At 38.9% G+C, this 18713-nt stretch overlaps 1 protein-coding gene across 1 annotated transcript in view; it reads right to left on the reverse strand.

The window, feature by feature from the left end:
- FAM234B (family with sequence similarity 234 member B) overlaps nt 1-17811 on the reverse strand; it is a 34164-nt gene extending 16353 nt beyond the window's left edge. The window contains exons 1-5 of the mRNA XM_074194548.1: nt 17731-17811; nt 9880-10278; nt 6821-6919; nt 5548-5736; nt 3847-3977 (exon numbers count right to left, since the gene is read on the reverse strand). Coding sequence (XP_074050649.1) covers nt 3847-3977; nt 5548-5736; nt 6821-6919; nt 9880-10278; nt 17731-17767 — 855 coding nt within the window. The 5' untranslated portion in view covers nt 17768-17811. The remainder of the gene's footprint in view (nt 1-3846; nt 3978-5547; nt 5737-6820; nt 6920-9879; nt 10279-17730) is intronic.
- Nucleotides 17812-18713: the final 902 nt, after the last annotated feature.

Here is an 18713-nt window from a genome sequence, read left to right on the forward strand (position 1 = left end):
AGTAATATTTTTGCCAAATATAATTCCCCTTCTCTGTGATTTCTCTTTATCTTTTATTAGCATCTCATCCTCTTTCTAAGTCTTAAAAATGAGTACACATATAAACACACACACACACACACACAGAGTGTGTAAGGTTCAATTCCTGGTCTTATTCTCTTTGTATCATTTATTAAATGCCTACTAAAAATAGGGATATAAAGACAAAAGAAAAATGTTTGCCCACAAGAAACTTTCAAACATACCTCAAGGTGAGTCCAAGGGTAAATATAGAGCAATTTCCAGAATGATGCACTAATGATTGAGGTCATGAGGAAAGGTCTCAAATAAAAGGCGGTAACCATTCTAAGAGGAAGAATGCAAAAGCCTGTGCAAAAAGCACCAAAGTATCAAAAAGAATGGCATGTGCCAGAAACACTTTGACTGAAATGGAGAATGTTTGAGGAAGAAGAATAATGGAAAATAAGAGAAGTTGGAACCAGATTTTCTCTCTACCTGATTTATTCAACTCTTAAGGCTTCAATGATCACCTCTATAGTGATGACTTCCAAATATATATATATATATATATATATATATATATATATATGTATGCCCTGTCAATTTCTCCCAGGCTCTCTCATTCCTTATTTTCTATTTTCAACTGCCTGCTGGATATCTCCACCTAAATGATAGAATCATAGACAGTGATGGAAGAGTCTTTAAAAGCCATCAAGTCCAATGCCTTTATTCTACAAATGAGTAAAATGAGTCTGAGGGGTAAGTGACTTTTTATAGATCACACAGATAGAAAGACTTACTACTGGTGTGATCTTAGGCAAATCACTTAACTCTGGGCCTCAGTTTAAACAATTTTTGAAGTTCCTACCAATTCTCCATCTATGATCCTATAAGCTGAGGAAGCAGATTCTAACTGACTTCAAATCCATTATATTTTGTGTTTCATCACACCATCTCCTAAGGGAACTTCTAATTCAATGTGTCTAAAATACTTCAATGTGTCCAAATACTTCGTGGCAAATCTGTTCTTCCCCCTTGTTTCTCTATCTCCAAATTCTTGCTCTGAAACCTGCAGCCCCCCTCTAATTTCTCAATCTCTATTGTAGTACTATCATTCCAAACTTTATTATAAATTTTTTAAAGTTTATAACTTTGGAGTAATCTTATTGCCTAGTTCCTATTTCTAAGTGGTTGTCATGTCATTTTCACAGCAACTACTCTAGAGTAGGTCCTCTTCTCTTTTCACCTAAGACAATCATAAGATCCTACTAGTATGTGTTCCTGATTTTACTCTATTTTCTTTCAAATTTTTTTTTGTATTGCTAACCTAGTAATCTTTTTTTTTTTTTTTTTTTGGTTTTTGCAAGGCAATGGGCTTAAGTGATTTGCCCAAGGTCCCACAGCTAGGTAATTATTAAGTGTCTGAAGTCAAATTTGAACTTGGGTCCTCCTGATTCTAGGGCTGGTGCTCTCTCCACTAGGCCACCTGGCTGCCCCCTCCCCTATTAATCTTACAAATGCACCACTCTAATCATGCTACTCCATTCAAAATCCTTCAGTGTAGCCCTTGTTATTATCAGTTAAGTTCAGCTGTATCTGACTCCCCATGACTCCATTTGAGGTTTTCTTATCAAAGATACTGGAAGGGTTTTTCATTTCCTTTTCCAACTTATTTTACAGATGAGGAAACTGCTAGTAAGAGTGTGAGGACAGAATTGAACTCAGAAAGATGAGTTTCCTAGCACTCTATCCACTAGCTGCCCCAAGTGTATGACACACACCAAACACTATATAACCTGATATTACAAGGCCTTTCCCATCTGTTTTCAACCTATATCTCCAGCAAAATTTCATCAATTCCCACATATTTGACATTCTAGACAAATTGAACAACTAGACTTCTGTCTCTAATTTATTTTTGGCTCTTAACATTTCCCCATTCTCAGAATGGACTCCCCTTACCTTTCTCCCTTATATCTGTTCCTATATCTTTCTTCTTTCCAGATCAAACTTCTAATTCAATGTGTCTAAAACTGAACTCCAAATACTTCTATCTCCAAATTCTTACCCTGAAACCTGACCACACTTTAACTAAATGAAAATGATCACTCTTCCATCAAATTTCTCATTATACAAAAATCAGCAATTAATTAATAAAAATATATTTCACTGAATTAGAGCAATACAAAAATGAAATGAGCTGTTTTGCAAAGTAGTGTTTCCTTTATCTTAAACTGTTTAAATAGATTCTGGATGACACCTACCAAAGCTATAATAAAGAATATCCCTGCATTTAGTGGTATGATAGATTAAATAACTCCCATTTAAAGGCAAGATACCTCCTCTGAGTTACCGAGGTCCTTCTCAATCAGGACTGAGATATGGATTCCAAGAACTGGACTAATCTCCAGAAATAAGAGTCTAGCACAAACCTAGATGTTAAACTGAATCATAGTGAAAATTTAAATCCTGAATTGAATGGAACACTTCCACAAACACTGCATTTCTACTGTAAAAGGGTCAAAAAGTGTCAACAAAAGGTTGAAATTCATTTCTCTATTCCTTTGATTTCACCACTATTGCCTCTATTACTTTCCAAGGAGAATTAATCCCTTTAATTAATTAATCCCTCTAAATGTATCCCAAGTAGAATTAAAATTAGGGTGAAGCAAACAAGACAATGACCTGGTATAGTATAGAAAGAAAAAAAGTCACAAAGCTTCTGCTGGATCTGGAGCAGAAAAGAAACTACAGCCTCTCTGTAAAGTCTTATTTTGATAATGACCTGAACCTAGTCCTGTTCATCATCCTGAAAGAAGGCCTACTCCAGAAAGAAACTAGATAGAATGGGAAGAAATGTGCCCCAGGTAATAATGCTTTGTTTTTTTTTCCCAAGCAACCATAATCTTATCAAAGAAACTTCCTATCCACAAAGTTAAAAACTATCCCTTAGCCCAAGGGTTTCTGGAATAGAATTACTAATAATGATCAGGAAATATATACATAATTTAATACATTCTTAGACAAAATGAACATTGTGACTAACTGATATTTTTGGTCTGGATCTTAATTAATTGAGATAACTGCCTACATTCATGAGAAGCAAGAAGAAAAGTTCCAAAACCTTAGTGGATCATTGAATAAGAATCAATTTTTCCTTCTACATTAAAGGAAGAGGAGTATGGTTTGGGGTATTAGAAGAAATAAATACTATACCTGATTGTGCTATATCTTATATAAGACTGGTATCCCTGATTGTGCTACATTTTATATTCAAGACTGGTAAATTCTAAAACTTTTGTAAACTCAAATAAACAAAATATTTTCAAAAATATCATGAGAAAAATAAGCACTGAAAACCGGATTGGAGTGGATCAGAGGGAAAAAAATGATCATCATAATAAATTAGTTTTTTTTATTAGAACCACAAGTCCAATTTCTTAGCCTAAAGTTTCAAATAATCAAAAAATAAATACTGAGAAAACAAATAAAAGTGAAACAATCACTGAGCTTACATACTATGGGCTGGAGGGGGGAGGGAGTGAAAACATATCCCTATAAATTAGGTAATAAATTGGTACAAAATCCATAAAAAGTAGTCTGGGATATGAGGGTTAGGGTTAGGGTGAGTTTGAGGAAAGGGGTGGATTAAGAAAGCATACTATAGGAAAATTCACAATACAGAATATCTGTGGAGCCTTTTACAGGTTTTTTTTTAATAAAACACATTCCTATTTATTATCTCACCACTATAGTGGGAAAATTAAGAAATGACTAAACCTGGATTAAATTACTTCTGCTTTCATACTCTTATTAAAAATGAGGGCTATTTAATTGAGGCCATACCTGTGAGACCCCTGTAGTCAGAACCATGAGATCTCTAACTCCATCATCATCCAAATCTGGCAGTATCAAAGCTTGGGTGACTAAAGTTCCATTAGAAAAGTGGCTTGTGTTTAGAGTCCAAATGGCTTTGCCTATAGGAAAACAAGCAGACTAATTACTAATGTGACTTTGTATTAGCAAGCCTTTCATCCCCCAGAAGAAAAAACTGAGCTGGAGGAAAAAAAATAGTCAACTCCTTCTGCCTTGTTTCCTCATTTCACATACAGTGGGCAGAGGTAGGGAATTTGTTTAGCAAAACAAGACAATACATTAAATTCATATATAATTCAAAAGAAATAGTTAAAATCAATCTGGGAAAGAACATGACTTTTTTTAGAGGAATGATTTTTTGGAAGGGTGACAGGAGTTGCAGGTGGTCTGTTGCGTGACTTGTCAAATAGATATGTATTAGGGAAAATTCTCTATCTCTACCACAAGCCCACTTAAGCAAATGCCCAAATAAATACTGGAGATTGCCTTCAAAGATAGATACAAGAACACCAATGTTATCATCTCTTTTTAACAAAAACTTGCATTTCCTGGATTGATCACCCACTTTATTCACTTGATTTGGTTTCTAAAGATTTTAACTTGTTTCCAAAAACGAACTATACGCTCAAAAGTGCAAACTCTGAGGGCATTCGTAAGAGTAAATCACAGACTCAGCAGACAATCCCAAAAGTGGAATTCTAACAATTAAAAACAGATAACTCCCAGAAGTGCTTATTTTTTAAAAGGAAATAATACTCACCTGAATGTAAAAATTGTACATTTGCTAAACTAGAATATTTATTATTTTTACTTCAAAACTTTACCTGGGAGACAAATTCAAGTAACAAAATGTATCTATGCATTTTATAAGCAGCATATAAATAAATTTAGTAGTATATGTCATTATTTAATTAGTTTCAGTGTAATTCAGGTTTCTTGGCTAAACAAGCATATAAATGCAATCATATAAATAACCAAATTAGCATTGCTTAACAAACTTTAATTGCTTTATGAATTTTTAAGTAGCTAAATTATGTGTTTAAACATCAATTCTTGTATGTCAAATTTGACATTACAAACTTGATTGTCTTTTGGAAAAAATGAGGGATTGAGGTTGGAACAATTTGTAAACCAAAGATCTCAGGGCATTTTTTATTTAAAGAATAGCACTTTTTGGTCCAATCTAAATAAAACAGCTAAAATCTGAATTTTTCTGGCTGAATAATCTCTAATTTCTTCCCCTATACCCTGTAAAATATGACTTTCATACTACGAAATCAAACTTCCCATCATAAAGGAGAGCAAGGGTTCCACTCTCTGTTGGAATACCCATCTTCATGTTTTTCCTTCATTCTTGAAGAAGACCATGCCATCAGGGAGGTGATGTCATGACAAGCACATGAACTGGATTTGAGTGAGGGAGTGCTGTACTAAGTCACCAGCCTCACTTTCTCCTCCAGAGCCAACTAGGTCCAGTGGCTAGATATGGACAAGGATGACTAGAGATGACCCTGGATGTGAGGCAGTCAGGGTTAAGTGACTTGTCCAAGGTCACACGGCTAATTAGAGTCTAGTATCTGAAGCTGGATTCAAAGGCCCATCCTCTTGAATCCACTGCACCCACATCTAGCTACCCTTCATAATCATTTCTCAGCAACATTTCATCTTTACCTGAAGTGGCGTTGTGTGCACTGAGCAGCCTGGATATTCCAGTCACAAGACAAATGGCTTCAGTTGAATCTACTGGAGCTAGCCCAGAACATTGCAATCCTTGTGCCTCCTCTGAGAGAGTACTGATCCAAAGAGTACTACCATTTACCCCAGAAAGAGCTAGAAGAGTAGCCTGAGGCTTAGGGATACCTGAAGATATATAATAAAAAAGAGGAAAAAAAAGAGTTACCTGCAAGAATTGTATAAACACCAAAAAAGTACAGGCAAATCATTCTCTCTCTCCTCAAGGAGTTTGTAGTCTATTTGGGGATCAAAACAAAAATGTATGAAAAGTTAAACAATAAGACTTGAATAACAGTTGAAGATTCAGTTTTTCCTTATAAAATGAAGACAATGGTATTTTTATCTATCTATGAATAACAAAACATGCTACTCTTCATGGAAACAAACAATGCTATTGATCTATGCTCTGAATTGTTTTTCTAGAAGTGGTGATAAGCTGGCATTTATCCATATACATGCTCTCACACATCTCCATTGTGACCCATGAATAGCATATATTTATGAGGCAATTGGTCAAGAGTATGAGTGCAATGGATTCATGGCCATGGATCTTAGTAAAGCTAGCTGGATGTAATGGATTTTAAATCCATGACTTTATTCATGGGTCTAAAGTGATCATTACCATGATTTCAATAGTATAGGTTCTCAAAAGGCTGGAAGTCATCCTGCTTATGAACTATAAAAATGCTAATAAAGAAAATCTTTATTATACTGAGAACTACTAAAGCAAAGAAAAAATAAACAATAACCATGTATGTTAAAAAAATCTTAAAAATCAGGTGTTTGGAAATAAATAATAAAATATTTCACTGATCCACTTTCTAAATTAAAAACAAAGAAAAAACTAGACAATAAATACAATAAATGAATGTAATGCCTCTTAATTAGAGGCTAGACTTCTCTTCATACTCTATTTCTGCCCCTGTTTATGTGCATAGTAAAAAAAAATTCTAAAAGCAAAAATAAAGTTCAAAGTTTGATACTTTTGATGAATAGCTAGATTTTCATAATGGAAATCCCAAATAAATGTCTTGGGACAAGAAATTTGAATACATTGCTCTTATTCTCAAACAAAAGTTATAGTTTCACAAACTGTATAGCTCTAAAACTCTTTAATGAATGTTACAGCCAAATGGGGAGAGGCATAACAAAGGCATAAAGTTCCCCAAAAACTCTCCCAATAAAATAAATTCAGAATCATGTCTCTTACCTAAAATACTCTCATTTCTTAGGTTCACAAAGGAGAGCAGGACATCAGGTAACCCATCACCATTCACATCAACCAGTTCCAGTGGAGATAAGTCCCTACCTATTATGTTAACAAAGGAAAAGAAAGTACTTAGCAAAATCTATCAATATGTGAATGCCTACTCTGTACCACATTCTTCCAGATACTTGGGACACAAAGACAAAAATGAAACAAACTTCATAAAAGAGCTGACATTCTATCAGGGAGACAATATGCACGCAAATATAAATAAAATAATAGGGAGAGAAAGTTGGCAACATCTGAGGGAATATGGAAAAACTTCAAGTAGAATGTGATACTTGAACCAAATCTTGAAAAAAAAAGGGGGCTCTAAGAGTATCCAATGTGATGAATAACAATAAGGTCAATTTGGCTGGAATGTAAAGTGAAAAAGGGGGAATGATGTATATAATAAGGCTGGAAAGGTAGATTGGAGCCGGGATGACAAGCATTTTCAATGACAGAGAAGTTTATATTGATCAGAGGCAATAGGAAGTTAGTAGTTTATTGAGTTGGGGAGAAACATAGACCTGTGTTTTAAAAAAAATCACCTAAGCTGCTATGGGAAGGATAGACTGGAGGGGAGAAATCATGAGGCAAGGAGATCAATTAATAAACTATTTCAATAGTCTAGTTGAGAAATGAATAGGACCAGGGTGATGAAATATCATAGAAGAAGAAATAAGAGTTATCAACAGTTTGGATATGTGGGGTGAGGGAGAAGGAAGAATTAAAGATTAAATCAAGGTTCCAAACCTGAGTGTGTGAAAGGATGGTGTTATCATAAACAGAAATAGTTCATTCTGAAATGGGGTGAGTTTCTTGGAATCCTTAACAAGTTCTACTTTAAATGGGCAAAGTTTTAAATATTTATGGGACATCCAATTTGAAATGGAGCTCAGAAGAGACACAAGAGCTAAGTATCTAGGTCAGAAATCATCTGCATTGCTAATTAAACCAAGAAGGGCTGCTGAGGTTACCAAATGAGAAAGGATAGAAAGAAAAGAAAGGCCAGGGCAGAATTTTGAGGCACACACTCATAGTTTATAGGGCATTACACAGTTGTTTGGGGGCATTACGTGTATGGCTGGCCAGCAAAGGAGACCAAGAAGCAGTAGGCAGAAAAGTTGGAAGGAACTAAGAGAAAAAGGTCATAAAAACTCAAAGAAGAGAATAATGAAGGAGAAAAGAGTGGCAACACAGCATCAAATGCTGTAGAGATCAAGAACCATAAGAAACTAACAGGTCATAGGTATCTTTCAAAAAGGCAGTTTATATTCAGTGATTATATCTGTTAGATCTTAAGATCAGAACAAGATGCTGTTGAGACCTCATCTATTGTCTAAGATAGATATGGGGAACCTTTTTACTACTGAGGGTCATTTGGATATTTACATCATTTGAGGGCCCTACAAAATTATCAACCTAAAAATTAGCTTGATATATATCTATATCTATATATCTATATCTATATCTAGATATAGATATAGATATAGTATCTAGATATAGATATAGATATAGATATAGATATATATCTATATCTATATCTATATATATATCTATATAGATATATATTAAAAAGCTCCTAGATTAAATGAATTCCAAGTTCTGCCTGCAGTTGTTGTGGCAGCACCAGACCAAATGATTATTCAGGTCTTATATGGCCTGTGGGCCAGATGTTCCCCATCCCTGGTCTAAGATAAGATATAGAATCTTGGCCCCCTGCCCTTTCAACTCAGTCTACAAATTGATCCCTAGATTCCGTACTACTCATTAGTTCAGCCAAATCACATTGCACAAAGATCACAATGGAATGCAGATTCCCCTCTGTAGGAGGGTATACCCTCTTATGCCTTAGTGTGCTTAAGGATGAATATAAAGTACTCACCTTGAAAGGAGGGGTTTCTGTATTAAAATTATTCAAGGGACTAAAGTGCATCTTAACTTTTCTTATATTGAAACACAACTGTTTTTTAAAAACCTACAGTCTACTAGCCACCCAATGTAAGCTTGTTTGAAACACTGTCACTTCTGACATGGCTCTATGAAATAAATTGAGTTGGGACAGCTAGGTAGAGCAGTGGATAGAGCACCAGCTCTGAAGTCAGGAGTTATCTGAGTTCAAATCTCAGACACTTAAAAAAAAAAATTACCCAGCTGTATAATCCTGGGCAAGTCACTTAACCCCATTGCCTTGCAAAAAAGAAAACAAAACAACAACAAAAATACAGTCACTAGCATATTAACCATTCACTCTGTACCACTTTAGTCATTTAAGACAGAAAGCAAAGAAGGAAAAAATAGATTTTTATAGAGGTCAAGTGCCTTATAGATAGGAAAATAGTCCGTACATGGATGATTGGGCCCTTTACTTATCACTAGAAATCCACTTTTCTATGGCATTCCATTGCAATGGTACAGGGTCAAGGAGTAAGTCCTTCTTCCTCTCTAAGTCTACTCCAGACCTGGCAATTGGACAATGATTTCTCAGTTTAACAGTAGAAAACAAAGCACCAGACTTGGAATCAGAGGTCCTAAGTTCAAGTTCTACCTATATTATGCTTTGGGCATTAATTTCTTTACCTATCTATCTCACATGAAGATTAAGTGAAATATGTATGTTAAGTAATCATAAAGTTACTATACAAATGCAGCTATTATTACTATTACATTATGTTATACTATTACAATCGGACACCTGTCACAGACTACATGATTCAAAATGGCATTGGTAGAGGAAGTTTTCTGATCATGAGTGCCATGCACCAATGAAATCTCAGATCCAGTCCCAATCCCTCCAATCAATGGTTAACCTTATCCCCATGGGATCACAACTCTGGCACCAAAAAACAAAAAAAAGGCATAAAGTAATTTCACCTACCTGAAGTACCTCCACTTACTACCAAAATTTTTTTTCAAAAGTTTTGTAACAATTAGAATAAATGTAAATTAATTCTGATTAAAGAATCAGAGATCCTATGAAGTTTCAGAAATCCAAAACTGGAAATGATGCCACTCACCTCCTTCTGGGCCCAGATGGCGACTCCACATATTCTGCAGATCTCTTGGAGGGCAAGGGATCAGAAAAGCACAAACTAACACCAGGATCATCGAGATGAGAACGGTGAGTAAGAAAATCAGTGTGCGTACATGAGACACAAGTGACAATGCTGTCTTTTGTTCCAGACTGCCAAGAGGTGGTGAAGGGTAACCCTCCGTGGTGACTTCTGACAAATGTTGCTTGGCAGGACCAACTCCTTCTGTATCTGAGTCAGGGTCTGGCCCTTCTCCCTGGGGGCTCTTTCCATTTTTAACACCCCCATTTTTCTGCTTTAGGTTGAGAACAAGATCATCTTCACTTTCATCACTGTCAGCCTGGGTGAGAGGATCATATTCCCCTAAATCTGGACTCTTCTTCCCTAAGGACATAGAGAGCTGTCACCATGGATAAAAAGGAAAAAAGATAAGCCCCCAGATGAACTCTGAATTTTTTGAAGAAATGTATTCATTTATGATACAGATCAGTGACTTCACTGATATATGAACCAGAGTGAGCTCTTCTATTAAAACATAAAGGCAATTATTTGGCATTTTAGAGTCCTAGAGAAAAGCCTAGGGCACTGAGACACTGAGAGAATGCATGACTTACCCAAGGTCATACCATCAATATTTGTCAAAGATAATACATGAACACAGGTTTTCCTGACTTCAAGATCAGCTCTCTAACCTGCCTTTTGTATATCAATCTGCTAGATGGCATTGGTGGAAAAAAAGCTGGACCTGAAGTCAAAAAGGCTCATCTTCCTGAGTTCAAACCTGGCCTCAGACACTTACTATCTGTTTGACTCTGGGCAAATCACTTCACCTTGTTTGCCTCAGGGTTTCATCTATAAAATGATCTGGAGAAGGAAATGGCAAACCACTGCAGTATCTCTGCCAGGAAAACCCCAAATGAAGTCATGAAGAGTCAGACATGACTGAACAATACAAACGCTTAGCACTAGGGAGAGAAATACAAAAATGAAACAAAGCCTGTTCTTATTCTAATAGGAGATACAATAAGAATATATAATTGTATGTAACTAAAATACATAATATATAATTATATAAATGAAATAAATTCAACCTAGTTAAATACAAAGTAACTAAGGAGAGAAAGCCCTATTAGTTGGTAACATTAAGAAAGGCTCCATGTATAAGATGGTGCTTGAGCTGAATCATGCAAGAAGAGAGAGGGAGGGATTCTATGAAGCCAAGGGGAGAAAGTGTTTCCCATGCCAATGCCAAGGCAGAGAGATAAGAGATGATGTGATGATTGGGATGAAAACAGGGCCAGTTGAAGTGAACCCTAAATGAATGAAGAGGAATAGCTTAAAATGAAACCAGAAGTGGGTACAGCTACTCTATGACTTTGCTGTCACTTAGACCTTGAACACTTATGCCAGAAGAATATAAACTCATGCAGGTTCCACCAAGTGTCAAGGAATTTGCTATAAGCCCTAGGATGGATGATTAGCTGACACCAGCCCAGCTCATTTCTGAGAGGATCATGTATAAAGAGTAACTATCACTAAGGGATTGATATTTGGGGGGAAGAGCAAATCCTGAAGAATTTTTCTAAAGCAGGAAGAACCAAGACCACAGGAGTTAAGCACCAAAGGCCATGAGTCATCTGCTGAAAAAGAGACAAGTAGTGACAGAATAACTCCTAAACCTGCTGGAAACAAATGATGGCAGCAGCAGAGTTGGAAGCTAAAACATGGCTAAAACCAGCTTCTCTTGGAAGCTGCCATGGCTAAAATCAAGCATGCTGGCAAGAACAGCAGTAGATTCCATGGGGGTCTGGGGGTTGGGGGTAGGGGGTGAAAGAGGACAGCAACTAGGACTCATACTAGAAAGAGGATCCCACACAGGATCCCAGCCCACTACAACAATATAAAGTAACTATGAAATGGGGGAGGGGAGAGGGGAAAGAGGTGAAGGAAGAAAAAAGTATTTATTAACTATCTATATGCAAGCTACTATACCAAATACTTTAAAAATGTCTCCCTTGACCCTCACAATAACCCTGCAAGGTAGGTGCATTATCAATTTTACAGCTGAGGAAACTGATACTAGGCATTCCAAGCATGAGGGATAGAAGAGGCAGAAGATGAAATGTCATATACAGGGAACAAGTAAAATAATTTGCTGGTAGGTAAAATTTGTGCAGCAGAATAATGTGAAATGATCTTGGAAAGACAGGCTGGAACCAGATTATTCAGCTTTTAAATGTAAGATATAGGACTTTGAAATTTATCTTAAAAGGAGTGTAAAGGACTAGAAAAGGGAAAGACTACTGGAAAGTAAGATCCAAGAAGAGGCTATCGCAATAGTCCAGGTAAGAGCTACCAGCATGTTGCCTATGGGAGTGAAGAGGAGTCAAACTTAAGAGAAGATAGAGAGGTAGAACTGACAAATTCTAATAACGGATTAAAAAAAAATATATATATATATATATGAAAGTGATCCAAATAAAAATGACAACTGAAATCATTGTAGTTAAGAAAATCACTGAACCTACACTATAGCTATTAACTTACATACACACATACATCTATGTTTTAAATGTGATGTTATATTATGGCATGTATGTACAATATATAAATGTGTACATATATGTATATATATATATATATATATATGTAGTATGTGTATAAAGTTAGTGAACTAGTAAGAGATAGGATTGGTATTATTAGACTCTATGTACCTTTTGTAATAAGGAGCATTTTTTTAAAATTAAAAGACTATATCTTAAGCACTATTCAGAAGAGAATTTCTCAAACTTTAAACTCAAGCTAAAACAGTACTAAGGTCAAAAAAACTATCACTTTGATATCATTGATTAGAGGCAGTGTTACAGTGGAAAGAGTACTAGACTTCAGAGGAAACTGTGGCAAATAGGATTAAGTAACTTTCCCAGGGTCACATAGCTAGTTAGTGTCTGAGGCCAAATTTGAACTCAGATCTTCCTTACTCCAGGTCCAGCAAGCTATCCACTCTAGGTGGCACAGTGGATAGAGCACTGGCTTTGGAATCAAGAAGACAATAGCTGGAACCCAGTCTCAGACACTTGGCACTTACTGGCTGGGTGGCCTTGGGCAAACCACTTAACCCTGACTGCCTGGAATCCAGGGCCATCTCCAGTTATCTTGTTTCATATCTGGCCAACTGGACCCAGATGGCTCTAGAGAAGAAAGTGAGGCTGGTGACTTAGCACAACAACCCCCCTCACTCAAATCCAGTTAACATGCATGTCAAGGCCTCACTTCCCTGATGTTGTGATCTTCTTTGGAAATGAAGGACAAACATTATTACTAGACTTTAGATCTAAAAATAGGGATTATGATTCCAGCCCTATCATGGACTAATTGAGTCAACCAAGTAGTAGCCTAGGGCTCAGTTCTTTCAATTGAAGACTCCATCATCTCTAAGGTCCCTTTGAAATCTTTGATTACCTACAAAATATAGTGAAATCTCATCAATTCATTCTAAGTTAAAGAAAAATATTTCTGGTTCAGTGAACAGCCTAAGCTGCAAAATACTTAAGAAATTTAGTTCATTGTTTTCTTAAGCTTTTACATACAAGATAACTTGTTAGATGATTTATAAAAACCAAAGTTTTAAAAAAATAACAAAATGTTTATAAACAACACATTCTTTTAAAAACAAGGCTCTCATTGAAGTGGTCCTTTAAAAACAATTCTTAGGGGTAGCTAGGTAGTACAGTGGATAGAGCACCAGCTCTGGGATCAGGAGGACTGAGTTTAAATATGACTACAGACACATAAATAATTGCCTAGCTATATGACTTTGGGCAAATCACTTAACCCCATTGCCATAAATAAAAATTAAAAAAAAAACAAAACAATTCTTAGCCTCATTATAAAACAAATTAAACATATCTTCCTTACACTGCTAAAAGCTACTTATCAAACTCTTTTCCCCAGATGGTAAAAAGGTAAAGTTCTGGTCAATAAATTGTAAATTCTACATTAGCAAAGCCATTAAATGATGAGAACTTCCTGAAGATTCACAGAATGACAGCAAAAGCAAGACACTTCTTTGGCACCATGTTTCAGCTGCCTTCTCCCAATATGGCTCCCTTGACTCATCATTGCAGGAAACTGTTTTAAGGAAAGGCCCAGTCCAACCAACTTTCATTCCCAGGATTTCATCATGCAAACAAGTCACCTCTCCTAGTTGTTCCCCCCACCCCCACACCACCACTGCTTTTGTGTTAGGTTCCACCAGTGGAATAGAAGAATGTAAGTTCTGTGAGGGCAGGAACACTGTGCCCCCCCACACACACACATTTTCTTCAATCTGCATCTCTGCATTCCTTAGCAGAGTTTTTGCCACATACTAAGTGCTTACTAGGATAATTAAGCAGAGAAGAAGATAGAATACCAGAGGGCCAGTCAAAGAAGGATTGAGTTCAGATCCGATCTCAGATACTTACTAGCTGGGTGACCCTGGGCAAATCACTTAACCCTATTTGTCTCAGTTTCCTCATCTATAAAATGAACAGAAGAAAATGGTAAACCATTCCAGTATATTTTCCAAGAAAAAATACAAAAAGTGCTCAATAAATGCTTTCAGAGGTCTTAAAAGTACTAAAATATACAAGGATTTGCTTGATTTATTCTTAATTGGCAAAGCTGAATTCAAATTTTGTATTCCAATTTAGTGATTCTATTCTGCTGAACTTTATAGATTATAGTTACAACTTTATTTCCCCAAGTTTTAGCTTAATTTTCTTTGATAAATAAAAGAAGTTCAGGAGAAAATATAATCTATTGACCTAATCAAATACATCACAGCATAAATAAAAATGAATTCTCCACTGTAGTTCATTTTTGTCCTAGGAAAGGAACTCAAAGGCAATGTTTACTGAATATGCCTAAGAGTGCAAATAGAAAGAGACATAAATAGGTCAGAAAGACAGGGAAGCACACAACTTCCCTAAATATTTCTGGGAAAATAAATCAGAGTATGACAAACAAACCTAATGGGTAATAGGTTTGGGGCACAGACTGAGTCTAAAAATATATATTTTTAATGTCCTTGTGGCACTTGGATTAAGGTCATACTTAATTCTCAATAAAAACCACTCACCAAATCTAGAATTCAGTTATTAATCATGCCAGTAGTACATTTTCATTGTTACTAATTAAACTCATCATATGACAAAAAAAATCAAATACTTTACTATTTCCTTTGTCTTTATTGAAAATTTAATGAATAAAAGGTCCTTTGGTAGAATTTTTTATCCTTATACTTCTGGGGTCCGACATTAACTCATTAGGCCCCTTTGGACTATTGTAAAGGTGTTAAATGAGGAAGTGATAGGACACAGAATTACAGCCCACAGCACTTGAATTTCTAAACCACCACCATGCTGACAATCCCCCCAAACTGTGAGACAATGAAGAATCATGTAAAAAAAAATTATTATTTCATATATCAAGATGAAGGGGGGAAAAAAGGAAAAACCGACCCCAAAATAAAAGCTAAAAAAAAAAAAAAGACATACCTGAGTGCTTTAAACCATGTGCCTCCACACACAAGCCTCAAGAATAAATTGACTTTGGCAAATTTTAATACCTTGTCAGAAGGCCAAGTTTCTGAAACTAAATACTTCACTGAGTCTCCTAGTCCCAGGTTTAAGGATAAGAAATGAGAAAAACTCAATATGATCTGAAATAATATCCTTGCTACATCCACATCTTCCAAAGATAACTAATGGCCTATACTGACATAGAAAAAAGAAATTTAAAGAAGAAATTCCAAATATTTTTGATATAGCCTTTCCCCTGTTGTGGAAGAGTGAAATCACTCAATTTTGGAACTCCTAGTGTCTTTGCTGTCCTTATTGCTGAAAGTCCAATATACCTAGCCCTTCTCTCTGTTATTCAATCTATAGCCCTATGACTCCATCCAGTACACTCACCATCCCAGTAACTTTCTTTTTTTGTTAATTTTTTAAGGCAATGGGTTTAAGTGACTTGGCCAAAGTCACATAGCTAGGCAATTATTAAGTGTCTGAAGCCAGATTTGAACTCAGGTCCTCCTGACTTCAGGGCCAGTGCTCTATCCACTGTGCCACCTAGTTGCCCCTCCCTGTAACTTTCTTGACTAAAATGCCCTTTCCTAACTATAGCTCCTCTATATGTAAGCCATTAATTAGAATGCAAATTTGTTGAGGACAGGAACTGTCTTTTATATCTATAATTCCAGCATTTAACAGTGTCTTCATAATATGAATTTAATTCATTCATTCATACATTCCTGATTTACAAATCTTAAGAGATCCTATATCAAAAATGTAGGACTTCATTCCTATATCTTTCTCACCATGTTAAAGGTTTATGCTACTCCCTAAATTTACATTTCCCTAGTATAGCAGTGTGGTGTAGATGGAGTAATAATTGTTTGGAAGATTGTGACCTCATTTGGGCTTATCCTGGCAAAGACACTGAAGTGGTTTGCCATTTTTTTCCTTCAGCTCATTTAACAGATAAGGAAACTGAGTCGATAGGGCTAATCGACTTACCCAAGGTCACCCAGCTAGTGCCTGAGGCCAAAGCTGAACTCAGTCCTTCCTGATTCCAGACCCTGCTCTCTTCCCGCTGCACCACACCTGTCCACCCCAGTGGAAAGGGAGCCAGTCTCAAAAGTCAGGACGATGTTGGTTTGGGTTCTGCCCCCGCTTATGTGCCCCTGGACAATTCATTTCACTTCTCAGTGACCCGGGCAACTCAATGAAAATATATGTTGCAGAGAAAGTGCTGAGCTGCATCAGTACAGGCCATTTCTTATATCAATGAAATCACAGACCGTTCTTGTCTCCATATGGATTCTTAGAGATATCATATTAATAATTATCCCAGGGTCCTTGTGACCTAGGAAGCAAGTACTATACCAATAAAAAGATAAGCTTTAGATGAAAGGGAAAGGTTGTAGACCAAAGAGAGCCCTCCCTTCCAGCGCGAAAACCAGAAAACCTGGTTGCACAAATGAGGTCGCAGATTAAATGCATTGGTGCGGGGAATTCCTTCTATCAGGGAAATCCCAGATGTGGTCGTTGACTCCATACAGACTCTCGGAGAGAATATATTAATAATGATCCCAGTGTCATGACCGACCATACACGAATTAATAAAAACGCTGATTGGTCGTGGATGAAAGGACAAGTTTGGAGACGATAAAACACAGAAAGAGAGTGGAGCGCACTCCCCGGAGCGTGGGCCCATGGCGGGGTGCAGAAGTCAGTGAGGGGACCCCTTTTCCCACCGTGGGTGTAACGTTCAAGTTCAGGGCTGCCGCAGAGGTGACTCACTTTTCTGTGGGAGAAGCCCCGGTGGTGCCGGCTTCTGCGGGGGGCGGGGCTCACAGATACTCGCACAGCTGGGCTTCGCCCCGGGGACGGGGCCGCGGCTGCACGGGCCGCTCGGCTGCCGGGGGCGGCGGAGGCTCCCACCCTCACCCTCGGGGGCGGCTTCCTCCCCGCCCTCACCCCCCGCCTGCGACGGCTGGGAAGGCGACAAGTAAAGGACCCGGGCTCGGCCGCGCAGAGGGAGGGGAGCCGGCTCGGATGCCGCACCTGCCGCCGCGGGCCGAGCGCGCGCATCCCCCAGGGCTCGGGCTCCATCCGCGGCGCCTTAGCCAGATGCCGGGCGGCCGCCGGAGCCCGCGCCCCCCTCTCCGCGCCCCTCCACGCTGCACCCTGGGGTCGGCCCGGCCGCCGCCGCGGCCTCTTTCCCCGCCCCCGCCCGGAGGAGCCCGAGGCGGCCGAAGGCCGGGCCGCGCCGGGAGGCTCCTCTCCTTACCTGGCAGCTTGAGCGCCCGGGACAGCACCGTCGCCATGCCTGGGCCCCTGGTGCGCGTGCGCGGGTCCCACGGCCCGACGGGAAATGAAGTTCTGGGAGGCCGAGCCCGAGCGGCGCGGGAGGCTGCGCGGAGTGCGGCGGCTGCAGGCGGCTCCGAGCGTGCGGGCAGTGCGCCTCCACAGGCCCCGAGGTGGGGCGCCCGGGGTCTGCCGCGCCTCGCCCTGCGGCCTGCGCCCTTCCTCTTTCTGCCCTCCTCCTCCTCTCCTCTCTCCTTTCCCTTCCCTCCTCCTCTCCCTTCACTCCTCCTCTCCCTTCACTCCTCTTCTGTCCTTTTACCTCTTCTCTTCCTACCTTTCCCTCCTCCTCTCCCTTCCCCCTTCCCTCCTCCTCTCCCTTCACTCCTCCTTTACCTTCCCTTCACTCCTGTCCTTTTACCTCTTCCTACCTTTCCCTCCTCCTCTCCTCTCTCCTTTCCCTTCCCTCCTCCTCGCCCTTCACTCCTCTTCTGTCCTTTTACCACTTCCTACCTTTCCCTCCTCCTCCCCTCCCTCTCCCTTCACTCCTCTTCTGTCCTTTTACCTCTTCCTATCTTTCCCTCCTCCTCTCCTCCCTCCTCCTCTCCCTTCCCCCTTCCCTCCTCCTCTCCCTTCCCTCCTCCTCTGTCCTTTTACCTCTTCCTACCTTTCCCTCCTCCTCTCCTCTCTCCTTTCCCTTCCCTCCTCCTCGCCCTTCACTCCTCTTCTGTCCTTTTACCACTTCCTACCTTTCCCTCCTCCTCTCCTCCCTCCTCCTCTCCCTTCCCCCTTCCCTCCTCCTCTCCCTTCACTCCTCTTCTGTCCTTTTACCTCCTCTTCCTACCTTTCCCTCCTCCTCTCCTCTCCCCTCCTTTTCGTTCCCTCCTCCTCTCCCTTTACTCCTCTTCTGTCCTTTTACCTCTTCCTACCTTTCCCTCCTCCTCTCCCTTCCCTCCTTCCCTCCTCCTC

This window comes from Macrotis lagotis, chromosome 7 (genome assembly GCF_037893015.1).
Source record: "Macrotis lagotis isolate mMagLag1 chromosome 7, bilby.v1.9.chrom.fasta, whole genome shotgun sequence".
NCBI lineage: Eukaryota > Metazoa > Chordata > Mammalia > Peramelemorphia > Peramelidae > Macrotis > Macrotis lagotis.